At 35.6% G+C, this 20031-nt stretch overlaps 1 protein-coding gene across 4 annotated transcripts in view; it reads left to right on the forward strand.

Annotated features, from left to right (window-relative positions):
* LOC100876978 (zwei Ig domain protein zig-8) overlaps positions 1 to 20031 on the forward strand; it is a 547773-nt gene that overhangs the window by 492400 nt on the left and 35342 nt on the right. For all 4 annotated transcript variants that reach the window (XM_012281711.2, XM_076532263.1, XM_012281710.2 and 1 more), the window contains one exon: positions 10023 to 10150. In XM_012281711.2, the coding sequence (XP_012137101.1) occupies positions 10023 to 10150 (128 nt within the window). The remainder of the gene's footprint in view (positions 1 to 10022; positions 10151 to 20031) is intronic.

Below are 20031 nucleotides of genomic sequence, written 5' to 3' on the forward strand. Positions count from 1 at the left end.
ACTTGAAAGCCTTGGTTTCTCGTGATTCGTTCCATCCAGAGCCAAGACATTCGCGGAACCTTTGTTAGACACGTTCCTAAAGGACGACGCGAACTGTCGTTTCAACGGTACCCCTTTTCCGGAACGCCATCGCAATTTGAAACAGGAAGCCTTTTTGTTTGTTAGCGAGTATTCATTTTCTGGACAGCAGGAAATTTTGAAACGGTCAGATGAAAGGATTGCGTGGTTCTTTGGATGTGACACGGAATTGATATACTGTCGTTTGCGTGAGGATATTTTCTAGGTCGGTTTTAGGGGTTTGTACGGTTTGGAGTTATGAGAATTTCGAGGTGAATGTGTTGAGTTGGGGATTTGGGGGATTTAGGGATTTTGGGGATTTGGGGATTTGGGGATTTGGGAATTTGGGAATTTGGGGATTTGGAGATTAACAAATTGGAGATTTAGGGATTTGGGGATTTGGGGATTTAGGGATTGGTGGATATGGGGATTTGAGGATTTGAGAATTTGGGGATTTGGGAATTTGGGGATTTGGGAATTTGGGGATTTGGGGATTTGGGGATTTGGGGATTTGGGGATTTGGGGATTTGGAGATTAACAAATTGGAGATTTAGGGATTTGGGGATTTAGGGATTGGTGGATATGGGGATTTGAGAATTTGGGGATTTGGGAAATTGGGAACTTGGGAATTTGGGGATTTGGGGATTTGGGAATTTGAGAATTAACAAATTGGAGATTTAGGGATTTGGGGATTTGGGGATTGGTGGATATGGGGATTTGAGGATTTGGGGATTTGAGGATTTGGGGATTTGGGAATTTGGGGATTTGGGAATTTTGGAATTTAGGGATTTGGTGATTTAAGGACTGACAAATTGGGAATTTGGAGATATGGGGAATCTGGGAAAATGAGAATGTGACAATTTGAAGACATGGAGATATAGGGATTTGGAGATTTGAAAATTGGAAAATTGTATATGTGGATTTGTGGATATAAGGATATAATCTTGGGATATGAGGACGTGGAAATTTAGAGATATGGATAATCTAGGGATTTGAAGATTTGGTAATTTTGTAGTTTGGGAATTTAGAAATTTGGGGATTTGAAAATTTGAAAATTTGGAAATTTAGAAACTTGGAAATTTGCAAATCTAAAACCTTGAAAATTCGAAAATTTGAAAACTTGAAAACTTGAAACCCTGAAAACTTGAAAACTTGAAAACTTGAAAACTTGAAAACTTGAAAACTTGAAAACTTGCAAACTAAAAACCCAAAAACACAAAAATCCAAATCATTAAAAGCTCAGTAACTCAAATGAAAATTTATCAATAAAAAAACATGGAGTAACACAGCTCCAATTCAAAAAAGTACACGAACCAATCAGAGATCGAACCAATTCCGTCGATCGAACATCGAGCTCTCTTAAGTACGTGTAACGAGTTTCTCGGTGAATAAATGATAAGTAATTTATAAAACATGCAACTCGTGTCATTACACTAATTGGAAGTAAAACGATGCTTTTATAATCCCACGTGTCGCCTCTACTTAATTAACGTGACATTAATTCCGTACACGTTAAATTCATACAGCATTGATCGAGTTTGTTACACGACAGGTACTGACGAAAATAATGTCTCGCGTACATAAATCCCTCACGTGTGAACCATTCGTAATTAATTAAACTAATTAATATCATGATATTTCGTTGCTATAGGTCGATTTACATTTGCAAATCATGAATTGTTTAACGAAACTGTTAAAATTGATATTCCGTATGTGTATCGCGATCATCAATGTTATTATCGTGGTAGTATTATGTTTCACTTGTTTGATCGTATTGAAAATTCTATTTATGATATGCAGTGTATTTAGAATTTAACTAATATTTTTTACTAAAATAATTATCAACTTTGAACTTTTTTTACTACATGAACTACAAAGTTTTTGCTACATGAACGATACAAAATCTTACTGCAACAAACACTTCTCTTCAACATTCTTATCCTTGTTCTATGCTTTCACACAGATCCTAAAGACCCGTTCAAAAAATCGACAACATACGTAATGTATTATTATTTCATATGTTAAATAAATAAATATGAAATAACAGAAGTCATAGAAATGCTCGTTGCATAGAAATCTTTCGCGAGAGATGTATTCGATGGAGTCTGACATATGGCGTCGCAGAATCTCATCGTCTAACGCAATTTACCCTTTGCTCTGTGGTACAATCGTGAATCTGTACGATCATTCTCTCTCTATCTCTCTTTCTCTCACTCTAGATATATGTATATATATTTCTCTTTCTATCTCTCTTCTTCTATTTCTCTCTCTCTACGTATGTATATATATTTCTCTCTCTTTCTATTTCTCTCTCCCTACATGTATATATTTCTCTCTATCTTCCTATTTATCTCTCTCTTCATCCCTTTCTATCTCTCTCTCTCTCCATCTTCCTCTCTCTCCATCTCCCTCTCTCTCCATCTCCCTCTCTCTCCATATATATTTTTCTCTATCTATCTATCTCTTTATCTCTATCTCCCTCTTCAGCTGACCTATCTATCCAATTCCCTCGATATCTCTGTGTCCAGTCCTTCCCATGTGACTACCAGAAAGCGTGTCCGTGGAACGTTAGTATAGGTATCGCGTCATTGTGAACCGTGCTTTATTTGGGTCGAGTGTCAACAACGAAGAGGGCAAGTACGCTTTGTGGACTCCTCAACAAATAGCAGCCGTAAGTACAAAAGCGTAACACCGTACGACTGACGGTACAGAGATCAACGATACTCTTGAATCGATCGAGGAGAACGCCATTGAAATTCCGCCATTGACAACCGAAGCTATTATGCCTTCTTCGGCGTTTGTATGGCGAAAATTCGTGTCGTAATTCGGGTGGACTAATGGTGGAGTGTATTTGCTTATTGTAGACTCCTCTTGTTTACTCTTCTTGTATTCGACCTCTTGTATTCGTTACTTTTATTTGTTTGTGGTCGTTGTAAGGTGAAATTGTATTAGTTTGTAGGCGTTACAAAATGAAACTTGTGGTCGTCAGATGTTCAAACTTGCATTAGTTTGTTGTTCTCAGATGTTGAAACTTTTATTTGTTTATACCCATTGCTAGTTGACACTTGTATTCGTTTATTGTCATTACAAGTTGAAACTTGTATTAGTTTCTGGTCTTTGCAAGTTGAAACTTGTGTTCTATTGTGGTTCTCAGATGTTGAAACTTGTGTTCGTTTATACCCATTACTAGTTGACACTTGCATTCGTTTATAGTCATTACAAGTTGAAACTTGTATTAGTTTGTGGTCTTTGCAAGTTGAAATTTGTGTTCTATTGTGGTTCTCAGATGTTGAAACTTGTGTTCGTTTATACCCATTGCTAGTTGACACTTGTATTCGTTTATAGTCATTACAAGTTGAAACTAGTATTAATTTCTGGTCTTTGCAAGTTGAAACTTGTGTTCTATTGTGGTTCTCAGATGTTGAAACTTTTATTTGTTTATACCCATTGCTAGTTGACTCTTGTATTCGTTTATAGTCATTACAAGTTAAAACTTGTATTAGTTTCTGGTCTTTGCAAGTTGAAGCTTGTGTTCTATTGTGGTTCTCAGATGTTGAAACTTGTAGTCGTTTATACCCATTACTAGTTGACACTTGCATTCGTTTATAGTCATTACAAGTTGAAACTTGTATTAGTTTCTGGTCTTTGCAAGTTGAAACTTGTGTTCTATTGTGGTTCTCAGATGTTGAAACTTGTATTCGTTTATACCCATTGCTAATTGACACCTCTATTCCTTCATAGTTATTACAAATTGCAACTTGTATTGCTTGATAGAAGTCAAGAAAAGCAACATATTAATAAATTTTGTAACTAATAACAAAAAATTTGTGAACGATTCAAATGACAGCTTCACTGCTGAATAACGTTCTGCTGCATTAGTACATCCATTAAAAAATCTAATACAGATATATCATTTGAATGCATGCAATATAATATAGAGCCATTATACATGAATATTAGCATAGATACAGGTACCCTCTGTTTGCGGTTCATCGATACAAATCTAGATAGGACATTAATCTCCCGATGACATTGAATAATCTGCTATAATACAATGGGGTTGTACGCAATATTGGCACGTACGAAATATGGAGTTCCTCCTTTAGAGGAGAATCATTCCCATTTACTATATTCTACTGTAAATCGATAGGAGACTACAAAATATGGGGGAGAATCTGTATATTTTAATTCAAATGCAGGAATTATGAATTGGAGAACATATGCATAAGTGTACATATGTGGGCAAAATTTAGAGCTTCATATGGTCTTGAATGTAATTTAACAAATAATAGTAATAATTATATTTAGTATGTAGTATTATTAAATAATGGTTTCAGGTTGTGTTATGGGTAGTTGATAGTAATAACTCAAATCTAAAAATGTGGGCTCTTAGTAATATAAACCTACGTTTCTGGAAATCCACATTTGTAGAAATCTACGTTCCTACAACCCTGTGACCCTCCAACCCTATAACCCTCCAACCCTATGACCCTCCAACTCTATTAGAGATCTACCTTCTCAGAAATCTGGGCTCCTAGAAATCAGCCTTCTCATAAATCTACGTTCCTAGGAACCTAGTCACCTAGAAATCTACCTTTCCAGTTAGCTACCTTACTTGAAATCTAGGTTTCTAAAAATCTGCCTTTCCAGAAATCCACCTTACCTAAAATCTACGTTCCTGCAAATCTACCTTCCCAAAATTTACATTCTTAGAAATTTACCTCTCCAAACACCTACATTCCAAGGAAACCAAGATTCCTAAAAACCCACATTCCCAGAAATCTACCTTCCCAAGTACCTACGTCTTAGAAATCCACCTTCCCATCTACATCCCTCCAAACCTAAGTTCATAGAAAAATCCTCCTAGTGACCAACACCCCTAGAAAACTACTCTCCAAGAAACCTACCCCAAAATCTGCGTTCTTCGAAACCTACGTTCCTAGAAACCAAGATACCCAGAAATCTATTAACCCAGTTACCTTGCCCCACTTACGTCCACCATTTGTCAAGGAGTCCCTAATGGATATATCGGGCAATGTCTCTCGTAACGATTCCAATCGACGATATAATAAACTCCTCGGATGGTGCTTTCAATACTCGAGTATTGAAAGTTGATCGTGCCAATCATTTTCTCTCGACGACACTTCTTCCTAACAAGCTGAAGGACAAATGAGAAGCGTCCAACGTTGGTACATAGAGTTCAGTCGAGTGAGGCCACTCCTGAGCCACTAATTAGAATTTGAAGGGGATGGGTACACCTTTTGGAAAGTACCGAGCTAAATCCGTGTACGAGGGCCAATACGTGATTCGAATCCACGCGGATGGCGTCGTCCAACCAGTTCGGCTTTCATCTGCGGTTAACCCACGTTAAAGCGTTTCGCGTATATTCCTGATATCGACCAGTTTTTGCTATAACCCGGACAAGTGATTTCGTCCGGAAAAGGTCGGGCAAAATTAAAGGAGAAAAAAAAACGTCTGCGGCCCAAATGGAAACGGGGCGTACGAGGGAAAATCGTGGGCAAAAAATCAAGAGAGATCTTTGCTCGCGAATATTTTATAATTTGCGTGGATTTTTATCGATTCGAGATAAGAGGATGAAAATATTATTTCTTAATTAATAAACACTCGTTCTGGATTAATTTAAATAAGGACAAGCACGAGCTGGTTAATGTGGTGGGTGTTAATTAAGCTTATAACATTTTCTTTTTTTATTTATTAAGGTGCTTGATGGAAGGTCAAGATGAGGCCAAAACGTGTCAACTAATTTCTGTTTGGTTTATTTTGATTTTAAAGCATTGTGCATTTTTAGTTGTAGTATTTCATTATTATACATTTTGTTATTGTATTTTAATAATATTATTATATATTGATTGTTATTATTTACTGATGTTTTGGTCTTGCAAATAAAAATTATATAAGAAATACACAAATACAAGAATGATATAAAAAAGTTTTGTTATAATACTTTCAATGTATAAAATAATAATTACATTATCAGACACATTGACATTAATGTATATAATTGACAACATCTACAAGATCTAGAACAGAATAAAGGTAAATAAGTGGAATAAAAACTTGATATTATATTTACTTTGTGGTTCTACAAACGGAAGTACCGTTTCAGTTTTCTTTTGCAATAACACAGCTTAAACGATGACAAAGCGAGATACGAAACACATACGATTGCACGAATAATAAAAACGACAGCGCAACGTCAGACGAATGTTCCATTCGAAGGTCTTCTCTTGAACCAACTATAAACGTAGCCAGCATTTGGTACGACCTGGAACCACCTGGTCGTGAAAATATCGAACAAAAACGATGGTAGAAATATAAAATGAAAAAAGTGTAGAAAAAAGAAAGGGAAAATAGAGATTAAAATGTTTACAAATTTGGGTTATTTGGGGGATATGGGGGATTTGGGGACTTGGGACATTTGCAAGATTTGGGAGATTTGGGGAATTTGGAAAATTTGGTGGATTTAGAGGATTTGGTGGATTTAAAAAATTTGGGGAATTTGCGAATTTAGAAATTTGAAGATTTACAAATTTGAGAATTTGGAAATTTAGAATTTTGGAAACTTGGAAATTTGGAAATTTGGAAATTTGGAAAATTGGGAAATTAGGAAATTAGGAATTTGGACAATTGGATTATTGGAAAATTGGAATTTTGGAATTTTGGTATTTTGGAATTTTGGAATTTTGGAATTTTGGAATTTTGGAATTTTGGAATTTTGGAAATTTGAAAATTTGAAAATTTGAAAATTTGGAAACTTGGAAACTTGGAAACTTGGAAGCTTAGAAACTTGGAAATTTAGAAATTTGGTAATTGGGAAATTAGGAATTTGGAGAATTGGAAAATTGGAATTTTGGAAATTTGAAAAATTGGGAAAATTGGAATTTGGAAAATTAGAAAATTGGAAAATTGGAAAAGTGGAAAAGTGGAAAAGTGGAAAAGTGGAAAAGTGGAAAAGTGGAAAGTTGAAAATTTAAAATTTGATTGAGGATTAATAAATGTAAAAATTTATGAAATCGGAAATTCGGAAGTTCTACAATTACAACACCAAAATTCATAAAATCAGAAATTACATATTATTAATTTTCGTAACTCAAGGACTTACCAATTTGTGACCTGGTACCTTAGAAACCATTAAACTTGAAAAAGAAAGACAATTCAAAAGGCTCCCAAAATATACAACTGAACAACGTATAAATTAACATCCTCAAACGACCTCCCAAAAATGGAATCAAAACGCTGAAAATATCCCCCTCATACACGCTCCTCCGCACATACCGCTTCCAACCCCCAAAAAGATCAGTTTTCCCAAAAAAAGAAATCTGGACATAAATAAAGGTAGACCCTCTGAGTTTATAAATACGACCCCGCGAAAGATTCTGTCCCGTCCGATACGCAAATACCGCAAATCCATGCACGCAGCGTGAATTATTAGATCCTAGAGTCTCCGAATGTTTCCAGCGTGACGACGATAAAAATTCTTGCAGGTGACGAGTAACCGTCCCAGGCAGTATATTTATCACGTGGAAAAATGCTGGCCACGCGGGCACGCCGATATTTATAGTCGATTCGGTTCGCCGAGCCGTTTTGTGTCCTTTCGAGGAGCCGAAGAGCGATGCGGTTGACCTGGCCCTTGTACGCGGCTCGAAAGAGCACTTTGAAGTGGCTCATATGTAGTGTTCGCCGTCGTGTGTACCGTAAAAGAGGAAAAGAGACGCGGAAACGGACGAATCTTTGGTTAAATAGAGAGGAAAAACCGGGCGAAAGGAAGGAGGGAGAGCGAACAGAAGAAGCGAGTTGAACAGGGATGAACACAGGGCAGAAGAGTTTTGGCCAGGTTGAACGAATCTGTACGGTTGTGTAAAAGCAATGCGTGTACATGTATCAGCGTATGCTGCACAACGTAGGAAGATAGGGATGAGGTCACTCGGTGTAGATCGATGGGAATATTTTCCGGACGGCCTCCTCTTCAGGGATTGACCGAAATAACTGGGCACCGTACTTTACGGCTTTGCGCAGTAGATGATATCGCAGACTATGACCCCCGCGATGGTAACCTTTCGTCATCCTTTCTTATCACGATTCGATAACGCGTTTTGGAGATTTTTGGGAGCGGGATTTTGGGAAGGTGGGGAATTTTGGAGTTTTGGGATTTGAGGGAGTGGATTGCAGGGTTTGGAAATTTGGGGATTGGGAGATTTTGGATTTTAAGAAGTTGAAGAATTTGGAGATTTAGGGATTTGGGGACTTGGGAAGGTCGGAATGTTGGGAAATTTGGGACTTGGGAAAGTGGGGATTTTGGGATGTGAAAATTTGAAAAATTGGGGACTGTGGAAGGTGGGAATTTTGGGAAATTTGGGACTTGGGAAGGTGGGAATTTTGGGAAATTTGGGACTTGGGAAGGTGGGAATTTTGGGAAATTTGGGACTTGGGAAAGTGGGAATTTTGGGATGTGAAAATTTCGGAAATTTGGGACAGTGGAAGGTGGGAATTTTGGGAAATTTGGGACTTGAGAAAATGGGAATTTTGGGATGTGAAAATTTGAAAAATTGGGGACTGTGGAAGGTGGGAATTTTGGGAAATTTGGGACTTGGGAAGGTGGGAATTTTGGGAAATTTGGGACTTGGGAAGGTGGGAATTTTGGGAAATTTGGGACTTGGGAAAGTGGGAATTTTGGGATGTGAAAATTTCGGAAATTTGGGACTGTGGAAGGTGGGAATTTTGGGAAATTTGGGACTTGAGAAAATGGGAATTTTGGGTTGAGTAAATTTGGGAAATTTGGGACTTGGGAAAGTGGAAATTTTGGGATGTGAAAATTTCGGAAATTTGGGACTGTGGAAGGTGCGAATTTTGGAAAATTTGGGACTTGAGAGGGTGGGAATTTTGGGATGAGTAAATTTTGGAAATTTGGGACTTGAGAGGGTGGGAATTTTGGGAAATTTGGAACTTTGGAATGTGGGAATTTTGGACCCCAAAAATTTAAGAGTTCCAGATTTGGAAAATTGAAAAATCTGAAGCTCAAAAATTTTAATTTGATGATTTTAAAGTTTCAAAAATTGAATATTCCCAAGTTTAAAAATTAGGTAATTTGAAATTTTCAATTTGAAACTTAGAAATGTGTAAAGTTTGGAATTTTGGGACTTAAAAATTTAAGAATTGATTGCTTCAACGATACTTACTCTACTCACTCCATATTAAATATTTAAATTAATCCTCCACCATAAAATCAGTAAAATCATTCCCCATAAAATAAATAATTATCTCAAACACAAATTCGTACCAGAATATAACAGGTTAAATAAATCACCCAAATGTAGGTCACGTGAATATGTTAATTAAATTTCTAGGATTTGAGCACTTCCCGTATCTACCACCAAATGATGAATAATAAATAATAAATAATTATACTAATCTATTCAACGCAACCTTTCACTCTTCCTGTTAACTCCACATTAAACCTCACATCAGCATAACATTTAATTGTACATTAAATTGTATTCAGTATACAATGTAATTGCAATAAAATTTTGTTCAGTATAAAATATAATTACAATAAAATTGTATTGAATATAAAATATAATTGCAATTTTGCATTCAGTATAAACTTTTATTACAATAAACTTGTATTCATTATAAAATATAATTGCAATTTTGCATTCAGTATAAAATGTAATTGCAATAAAATTGTATTCGATATAAAATGAAATTGTAATAAAATTTTACTCAGTGTAAAATGTAATTGCAATAAATGTGTATTCATATTGAATATAAAGTGTAATATCAATTCTGTATTCAGTATAAAATTCAATTACAATAAAATTGTATTCAGTATAAAATGTAACTTCATGAAAATTGTATTCAGTACAAAGTGTAACTTCATGAAAATTGTATTAATGGTATAAATTATATAAATTGTATTAACTGCAATTTTTCAAATTTCCTTTCAGAACCGAAAACGGAGATCCTGGGAGCACCGGATCTGTACATCAACCGAGGTAGCACGATCAACCTAACGTGCGTCGTCCTGCAAAGTCCAGAACCTCCAGCCTACATATTCTGGAACCACAACGACGCCGTAAGTATTCTATTTCCCACCAAAAGAAAGTATAAAGAACTCGACTTTTTCCGCGAGGTTGAAAACGCAGCCGACAAAACGCACCACGTTCATAATTCAAGAACGAGAGCAAATACGAAGACGTCGCGAAACTGTAATTTATAACCGAGACGGCTTGCACCGATGTCAACTTTGCGCGAGGATAATTGATGGTGATAATAACTCCTGAGAGCCTTGCTGCCGGCTGATATCTTGAAACTCCTATCCTGAGCGGAGAGCAAAGTGAATTTTCAGTTTCTGCTTTAACGAAGTTACTTCGGAATTTTCGACGTCGTCTGAAATCCGTTCCTCGCTCGGGATTAATTTGCTTCACCCCCTCGTAGCCACCCTAACTTTTCTTCCTTTTTATATCCTCCAACTTCTATTAAGTCTGATCTGCCGCAACTAATAATATCAATAGTTTGGGGGATGATTACACGTGATTTCATGTTACGTGCTCTACTTGATCTGAGACTCATATGTTTTTACTCATATGTTTTTACTCATATGTTTTTACTCATATGTTTTTACTTATATGTTTTTACTCATATGTTTTTACTCATATGTTTTTACTTATATGTTTTTACTCATATGTTTTTACTCATATGTTTTTACTCATATGTTTTTACTCATATGTTTTTACTCATATGTTTTTACTTATATGTTTTTACTCATATGTTTTTACTGGGACTCATATGTCTGTCACTGTCTTTTTTATTGAAAAATTAGTTTAACTGCGAAATACAATTTTGATGTAACATTGCTATATTTCAGTTACATTATAATTTTATAACAAACTATTACTACATGATTCTATACTAACACTATATCCTTTCACCTCATTAAGTTGATAATGTAACACCATGTAATTTTGTACTGTTCATACCGTATGATTTTACTATATTATTCTACTAATCAAATATAAAATAATTTTATATATTCGCTATATAATATTGCTGATTTAATACTACATGATCTCACTGCATTAAATTAACGATATAAAATAACATAATTTTAGACCATTAGTGCTACATAATTTTATTACATCAAATTACCAGTTCAATATAGAACAACTTCATCCTATTAACACCACGTAATTTCACCACCTCAAATTACCAATCTAACATGACATAATTTAATACTATTAACACTACATAATTCTATTACATCAAATTACCAATCCAATACAAAATCACTTTGTACTAACACCCAATATTACTCTTTAAAATTACATATCTAACACTGTACATAATCCTAGAACCAGGACCAAATGTTTTAGCAAATCCTCCCAAAACAACAACCATAATTCACCCTACAAAATGACACAATTAAACCTCCCAAATTGAGCTCACAAATGACAATTAATTCAACTCCCTACATGAGCATTTTCAACCCCGTGTACTTCTTCCAACTAAGCACGATACGAGAAGCCTACAAAACACTGTGTTTGCCAAGGAAAGTCCAATAAATTTTGATAAGGTCGAGGCAACCGGTATATTGTCAGCGGTACGCAACTGATAATGGCACTTGGGAGACGCCATTAGGCTCATTAAGTCTGACCAACAACCACAGGATTCGCTGGCAGAGCGGAAGCTGCAAGCTTTAAGACGAATTCCACGGTACATGATTAACGCATGAGGGTGAAACTGCCTTGGAAGTGTTCACGAGACAACAGGGACCACGGTAATTTGCAAAACGATAGCGGAACCATGCATTAATTCTAACGAGCCTTGCTCGCGTTCGCAGATATTCGTATAAATATCTTCGCGAATGATAATGTACGCCGCAAAACGTGCACGCATATCTCTTCCCACAAATTTGCTGTTTAAGAGCTCGTGGGTTTGATATACGGTGTTGTTATTAACTGCGTTTACAGGGTTTTTGTTTTGGGACACGGGTGGGATTTGCAGGGGTTTATGGTAATATGGCTGAGGTGAGAATATTGGAAGTTTGAAAGTTTTTGGATTTGGAGGTTTGGGATATTGGTGGGAAATTGGGGGCTTTGATAGTTGGGAGGTGAGGATTTGGATATTTGGGAAGTTTGGTTTTTGGTGAGGGAGGTTGAGATTTTGGGGATTTGAGAATTGGAGGTAGAGATTTGAAGGTTTGGGAATTTGAGGATTTAAAAATTTGGGGTTTGGAAATTTGGAAACTTGAGAATTTGGGGATTTAGAAATTTGGTAACTGGAGAATTTGAGAATTTTGCAAATTTGGGAACTTGAGAATTTGGGGATTTAGAAATTTGGTAACTGAAGAATTTGGGGATTTAGAAATTTGGTAACTGGAGAATTTGGGGATTTTGCAAATTTGGAAACTTGAGAATTTGGGGATTTAGGAATTTGGAAACTTGAGAATTTGGGATTTGGGAAATTTAGAAACTTGAGAGAATTTGGGGTTTGGAAATTTGGAAACTTGAGAATTTGGGGATTTATAAATTTGGTAACTGGAGAATTTGGGGATTTTGCAAATTTGGGAACTTGAGAATTTGGGGATTTAGAAATTTGGTAACTGGAGAATTTGGGGATTTTGCAAATTTGGAAACTTGAGAATTTGGGGATTTAGGAATTTGGAAACTTGAGAATTTGGGATTTGGGAAATTTAGAAACTTGAGAGAATTTGGGGATTTAGAAATTTGGAAACTTGAGAATTTAAGAATTTAGAAATTTGAAAACTTGAGAATTTCGAGACTTTGGAATTTTGGAAACTTGAGAATTTAAGGTTTGGGAAATTTGGGAACTTGAGAATTTGGAAATTTAAGACTTTGGGAATTTTTAAAAGTTGGAAATTTAAAAACTTCCAAACTTGCAAACTTGAAATTTAGAAATTTGAAAATTTCAAAGCCCACACCTTATGATCTCCCAATTTCCAAAATTAAATTACAATAATATCTCCACATTTACGAATTCAGTACTTGCAAATAATAAATAATACAAACATCACAGAACAAAATACCTCTTAGAGAAACGAGAATGTGACTCCTGAAATCAGATTAACGTCAGCTTCTAAAAATACCCGGTAATTTTCGGAATAATAGCTTGGAAGGGAATTAAAGGTTCGAGTAACAAGAAACACGAAGTAGAATCTTTCTCTGAAGCAGTGATTTAGCTGGAATTTTCTAATTAAATCTAGATAATCTGGGCAATTAAGGAATAGCGCTAAGATCGTAGAACTTTCGGGTACCAGCATGAACTGGCCACATTGTGAGGGATGATCGTTGCTAATCTCTCTTTGAATCTGCTTTAGACTGCTGCGTATTGCGGCTACGATTGCTATAATTAATTCTCTACAAAATATTGCAATATAAAACTTAACTTCAAGGTTGTGATTCATTCTTGTTTTCTAATTTACTATGAAGTACTTAAATACTTTAAAGTCGCTCTTCTTATTTCGTAACCATAATTTCGTAATTTCATTTTCAAAATTAGTAATTTGGATTTTTTGTTTGATATTTTAGTTTTCATTTTTTTTATTTTCTTTAGTAGCTTGATTTTTTATTTGACAACTTAGTTTTGCATTTAATAACTTAATATTTTGGTAACGTTTTTTTAACAAAATGTATTTTTGTGTTGAAAGTCACTGAGGTATAAAATTTTGAGCGACAGTGCAGAATATTAAAAGCTTGAGTAAACTTCCTGCAGTCTGGACAGCAATTTATCATCCTTCAAAACAATTTATCAATGTAAAATGCAGGACTCCATACTGCCTCCATCAAACATCTTTTTAATTATAAAAACTTAAAAACCACTTGGACATTGAATTTCTGTTTACTCCACTAATACCACTTTTGAATTTGGCGCCAAAAACCCTTAACGCTGTAAGTGTACCTCTGAGGCACCTGCGGCGTTTCTCAATTCTAATAATGATTATTGTGTTTTGTAGAGGAAGTATATTATTTTCAAATAACATATTATTTCAATAAATGGCGATAGCAATTTTCCTTAAATTTAAAAAGTTTTACTTTTCCGATATACTGTATTTGTTGAGAATCTCTGCTCACCTGTTCCACTAATCGAGAACCTTTCTTCGCTAAAAGAACACAAAAAAGTTAGTTGCCAGGGATTTGGGGATTCGCAAGAAAGGTGTTGTGATGATTTCGTAGGTAGTCGACGGACCAATAAGGAAGGGAACTCAAATCGTCCCGTGGGAACGAGGTGAAATTGCAATCCTTCGATGATAAGGTGGATCGATCGATCCACGCGACGAAACATTTTCCGGCCGCAAGGAATCCTCGGAGTTTCCCCTTTACGCTCCAATAAACCTCATCCCTTTGATTTCGATTGAATTTCGAGACGGCGCGGCGTCGCGACGCTTCGTCCTCTCTCTTCCGTCCACGTGCAACCAGGAACGTGTGTTTTGTCGAGAGATTGCCGGCTGTATACCTGCGGATTTGTCGCCGCACAACCTGTGAGGCCGTGTACGTGTGCGGCCACATCCGACCATATATTTCTGTGTACGCGTTTGTAAATAGAGAAGACCGGCTTGCTCGCAATTAAATTGACTTAACAATTTGCTGGTTGCCTTTTCACTCGACTCCGACGAGACGTGTCTCGTGTGTCTTCCTTTCTACCCTCGGATTTCCGGTGACCAGCTTCCGGTTACTGCTCTACACGTGTCACTTTTTTTTAGAATCGATCGCACTCCAGAATTCGCTTTTGTTTCCATTTGCTGCGACACGATTCTATTAAATGGGGTAACTTTTTTATTTTAGCTCTGCGAGTTTATGATAATAGAATTGGGGTGTTTTTAAGGGAATTCGATTTTTAAACGTAAAAATATGCAAGCTTGAAAATTTTATAAATCAAGGAATTTGTCAATTTGAGAATTTTAAGATGTGAGAATAAACATCCCTTTTTTGACTAAGATAATTTTTTTATTTTAGACTCTGCGAGTTTATGATAATAGAATTGGAGTGTATTTACGGAAATTCGATTTTTAAACGTAAAAATATGCAAGCTTGAAAATTTTGTAAATCAAGGAATTTGTCAATTTGAGAATTTTAAGATGTGAGAATAAACATCCCTTTTCTGACTAAGATAATTTTTTTATTTTGGGCTCTGCGAGTTTATGATAATAGAAGTGGGGTGTTTTTATCTAAATTCGATTTTTAAACGTAAAAATATGCAAGCTTGAAAATTTTATAAATCAAGGAATTTGTCAGTTTAAAAATCTTGAGATACAAGAATAAATAACCCATTTCTAACTTATCAGCTAATGAAGCAATAACCATAAAAATCCATCCCTCAAACGCAATCTGCGTTTATTCAATGTGCATATACCTGTATAGAATATTGTTTCCACCTAATAAAATACTGATAAATATCGCGATAAAATCGTAACACAAAGTAGCCCCATAACTGTATATCGTTTCTATATACTTTTTGTATTTTTCCCAACAAGCAAACAGCAGCTGAAAGTAAGGTTGAAAGAAAATGGAGCTATAAAACTTCATTTCGTTTTCCGCTTCTATGTTTACAAGGGAACATAAATTACCTTGTTTAGAAAACCGAAAGTTTACAGTCTCAAGAAGAAAGTCCGCCATCAACAAACGACGAGGAACGCTAGCATATCCTTTTGACTAAAAGGAAACCGAGGTTAACTGATATTCCCCTTTGAATTTCCTTTTTATTACTTTACATTCCGCATTACCGCTGCAATGCTTGCCGATTCGTCTGGTTACATTTCATTAGGTGATTTTTTAGGTCACGTTTCTCTTTCTCCTTTTTTTTCGAGAAATATTGGAAACTGTGCCATTGAAAGAGGATACGGACTCTTTTGAAATCGTCGAATTTCATGGATCCAACATTTTTATCTTCAAATATTTGAGAAGCATTCCAATTATACATCTCTTATTTCATCGGCAAATAAGAGAAAATCGATACTCGAAGGACACTCGTGACGAAGTATAATTCAAATGCATTATTGTAAGAATTGTATGTTGTTATTACCGTAATTAATACGATTCGATGACTTCGATAAGTTTAGCCAGATATAATCCTATTAAGAAATTGATAAATCGTATACAACATCGCGTCGTATTTATGTGACGGTTGTGGACGATTGCCAAGGGACGGGGTAAAAATGTTGCCAAATCGGTTTCCGCGGTATTGCTACGACAGAAATAAAAGTGGATTCCCTGGATTTGTAACTTTCGTTTGTTACAATAAACTTTAACTCTCAATCGATTAGGCTGAGCCTTTTAACACTTGAAATTTTTCTTTCAAAATGAATATATGGACTATACATACATATTGATATACATATATTGACTACACATATGTATATGGACTATACATACTTATAGTGACATTTACTTAGGATGAAGCTACTGATTCAATTTTTTACTTGTGTTTATTTAGAACAAGGAATGAGTGAATTTGTCACATGTGAATTGACATGTGAATTTTGTCACATGTGATTATTTAAGACGAAACATGATGGATGCAATTGTTCACTTGTGTTTTTTTAGAAGAAAGAATGAGTGATTTTGTCACATGTGAATTGACATATGTATTTTGTCACATGTGAATTGACATATGTATTTTGTCACGTGTGATTATTTAAGACGAAGCATGATTGATGCAATTGTCCACTTGTGTTTATTTAGAAGAAAGAATTAGTGATTTTGTCACATATGATTTTGTCACATTTGAATTGACATTTGTATTTTGTAACATGTGAATTGACATATGTATTTTGTAACATGTGAATTGACATATGTATTTTGTCACGTGTGATTATTTAAGACGATGCATGATTGATGTAATTGTTCGCTTGTGTTTATTTAGAAGAAAGAATGAGTGATTTTGTCACATGAGAATTGACATGTGAATTTTGTCATATGTGACTGTTTAAGACAAAGCATGCTTGATTCAACTGTTCACGTGTAATTATTGAGGACAATCTCTATATCCAAATATTTTTAGATTACCATGTCTGCATACCTCTAAACTAAATCACCATGATCCTAGATCCATATGGATCTACGTATGTACCCATAAACCTAGATCAGTATACATTCCACATGAAGCTAGATCTACTTAAACCACATGGACCTAGAACAACATAAACCTTGATCCACATGAGCCTAATTCTATATGAACTAAGATCGACATGAACCTAGATCCAGGTGAATCCACATATCCACAAACCTAAATCAGCATAAGTCTTTATACCATGAACCTAGGTCCACATGAAGCTAGATAAACCCACATGAAGCTAGATTCACATGAATGTAGATCCTAGACTCATGTAATTCTACATATGTACACAAAACCCTAGAGCATCATAAATCTGCATCCCTCAAACCTAGATCCACATGAATCTTGCTCCACATCTTGATCCACATGGACCTAGATGCACACAACCCTGGATCCTATAACCTAAACCCTATGAACCTAGGTCCACATGAAGCTAGATAGACCCACATGAAGCTAGATTCACATGAATGTAGATCCTAGACTCATGTAATTCTACATATGTACACAAAACCCTAGAGCACCATAAATCTGCATCCCTCGAACCTAGATCCACATGAATCTTGCTCCACATCTTGATCCACGTGGACCTAGATGCACTCAACCCTGGATCCTATAACCTGAACCCTATGAACCTTGATCCCAATATACGTGGAGAATCAACCACCTAGATTCCAATGTACTTAGATTCCCATTCTAATGTTCTAATATTAGTTAGAATGTTCTAATATGTTCTAATATTTAAAGAACCCAATATCCTTAAATTCTTGAATCCCTAAACCAGTAAATCTCCAGTGCGCAATAATTGAAATTGGAATCATCCAATTGCAAATCGGACCGATTTCGAGCGGAAGTGGCCCCCGAAGTATCTAATGCAAACTTTCGGTTAGTCGTAATCGATTTTTATTGATCGTAAAAGTTCCATCGTAGCGAGAACTTCGCTGAACTTAAACCGATACGATAAAAGTTCGAGCCTCCTCGGTTACGATTCGATGTAACCTTCGTCAGGAAAGTTTCGCGTGCCAGACACTTATCGACACTGTTAACGCGAGTCTTACTTCCATTAACAGCATATCGTGCTCGCTTCGGGATTATGCAAACAACATAAATATTCATAAGCATTTACATAACTAAATTCGAAATTTTCTTTTCCTGCTTGACGCTGATACGGTGCATAAATAAACGCAATTCCGTTATACACATTTTACGCAGCGACGGTGAAACGGGAAGAGAAAAACATCGCGCAAAGGGTGAATTATGCTGGATCTATGGAAAATCGGATCTCACGGATGAATCTTGCATTAATCAACATGATTTATTCGGAATTGTACAAAGAAAAGCACTTACAAGGGCGGCTAATAACCTTGTAGTTGTCATAAGTTTATTACTCGATAAAAAATGCGGGAGTAACGCGAGGGAAAAGCGTGCGAAAGCTTCGAAAAATCAGCTCGCTTACGGTAATCATTCTATCTTACGGGGAAATCTTACATTAATTAGAATAATTTATTTCGAGCTGCACAAAGAAAGGCAATTATCCGGTAATAATCTTGCATTTAAGGTAATTTTATTCATTTACCTCGAGATGAAAGCGAAATGAGAATTCTGCGAATACTTTACATTAATGATTGATGTACGCGATTATCTTTTTTAATTGCGAAAGTTTTTATGAATTTTTAGGCTTTGTTTAAACTTTTTTTGGATTTTGACATTTTTAGGTTGGGAAGATAGAAAGGTTGGAAATTGGGGATTTTGGAATTTGGAAATTTGGGAATTTAAAGATTTTGGTATTTTGGAATTTGAGGATTTTGGGATTTTGGGATTTTGGGATTTTGGGATTTTGGGATTTTGGGATTTTGGGATTTTGGGATTTGGGAATTTGGGGATTTAGGGATTTGGGGATTTGAGAATTTGGGGATTTGGGGATTTGGGGATTTGGGGATTTGGGGATTTGAGAATTTGGGGATTTGGGGATTTGGGGATTTGGGGATTTGGGGATTTGGGGATTTGGGGATTTAGGGATTTGAGGATTTGAGGATTTGGGGATTTGGGAATTTGGGAATTTGGGGATTTGGGGATTTGGGGATTTGGGGATTTGGGGATTTGGGGATTTAGGGATTTGAGGATTTGGGGATTTGGGGATTTGGGAATTTGGGAATTTGGGAATTTGGGAATTTAGGGATTTTGAGATTTTGGGATTTGGGAATTTAGGAATTTGGGGATTTGGGAAATTGGGGATTTGGGAATTTGGGAATTTTGGGATTTGGGAAATTGAGGATTTGGAGTTGTAGGGATTTGGAGATTTAGAGATTTAGGGATTTGGAGTTTTGGGTATTTGGAGATTTGGAGACTTGAGATTTTGGGAATTTAGAAATATGGGATTTGAGAATTTTGGGCATTTGGAGATTTAGGAATTTGGGAATTTGGAAGTTCGTAGATTTTGAGATTTTGATTAGGGGATTCGGAGTTTTAGGGATTTGGAGATTTGGAGATTTAGAGTTTTAAAGGTTTGGAGACTTGGAGACTTGGAGCTTTAGGAATTTAGGAATATGGAGTTTTGGGGAGTTAGAGATTTGGGGATTTCAGAATTTGGGGATTTGAGGTTTTAGGGATTTAGGAATTTTAACTCTTGGAGATTTAGAGATTTATTTTGGGAATTTAAGAATTTGAAACATTGGAAATTTGATAGTTTAAGAATTTGAGAATTTGAAATGATGATTTGGAGATTTATATTCAAGGTTTTGAATTTTTAAATTTATATGCTTGAAAGTATAAGAATTTGAGAATTTGAAATGAAGATTTAGAGATTTATATTAAATATTTGAAATTTTTTAATTTATAAACTTGGGAGTTAAATTTAAAAACTTACAAATTCAACAGACTGAGAATTTT

Source organism: Megachile rotundata, chromosome 5 (genome assembly GCF_050947335.1).
Source record: "Megachile rotundata isolate GNS110a chromosome 5, iyMegRotu1, whole genome shotgun sequence".
Classification (NCBI taxonomy): Eukaryota; Metazoa; Arthropoda; class Insecta; order Hymenoptera; family Megachilidae; genus Megachile; species Megachile rotundata.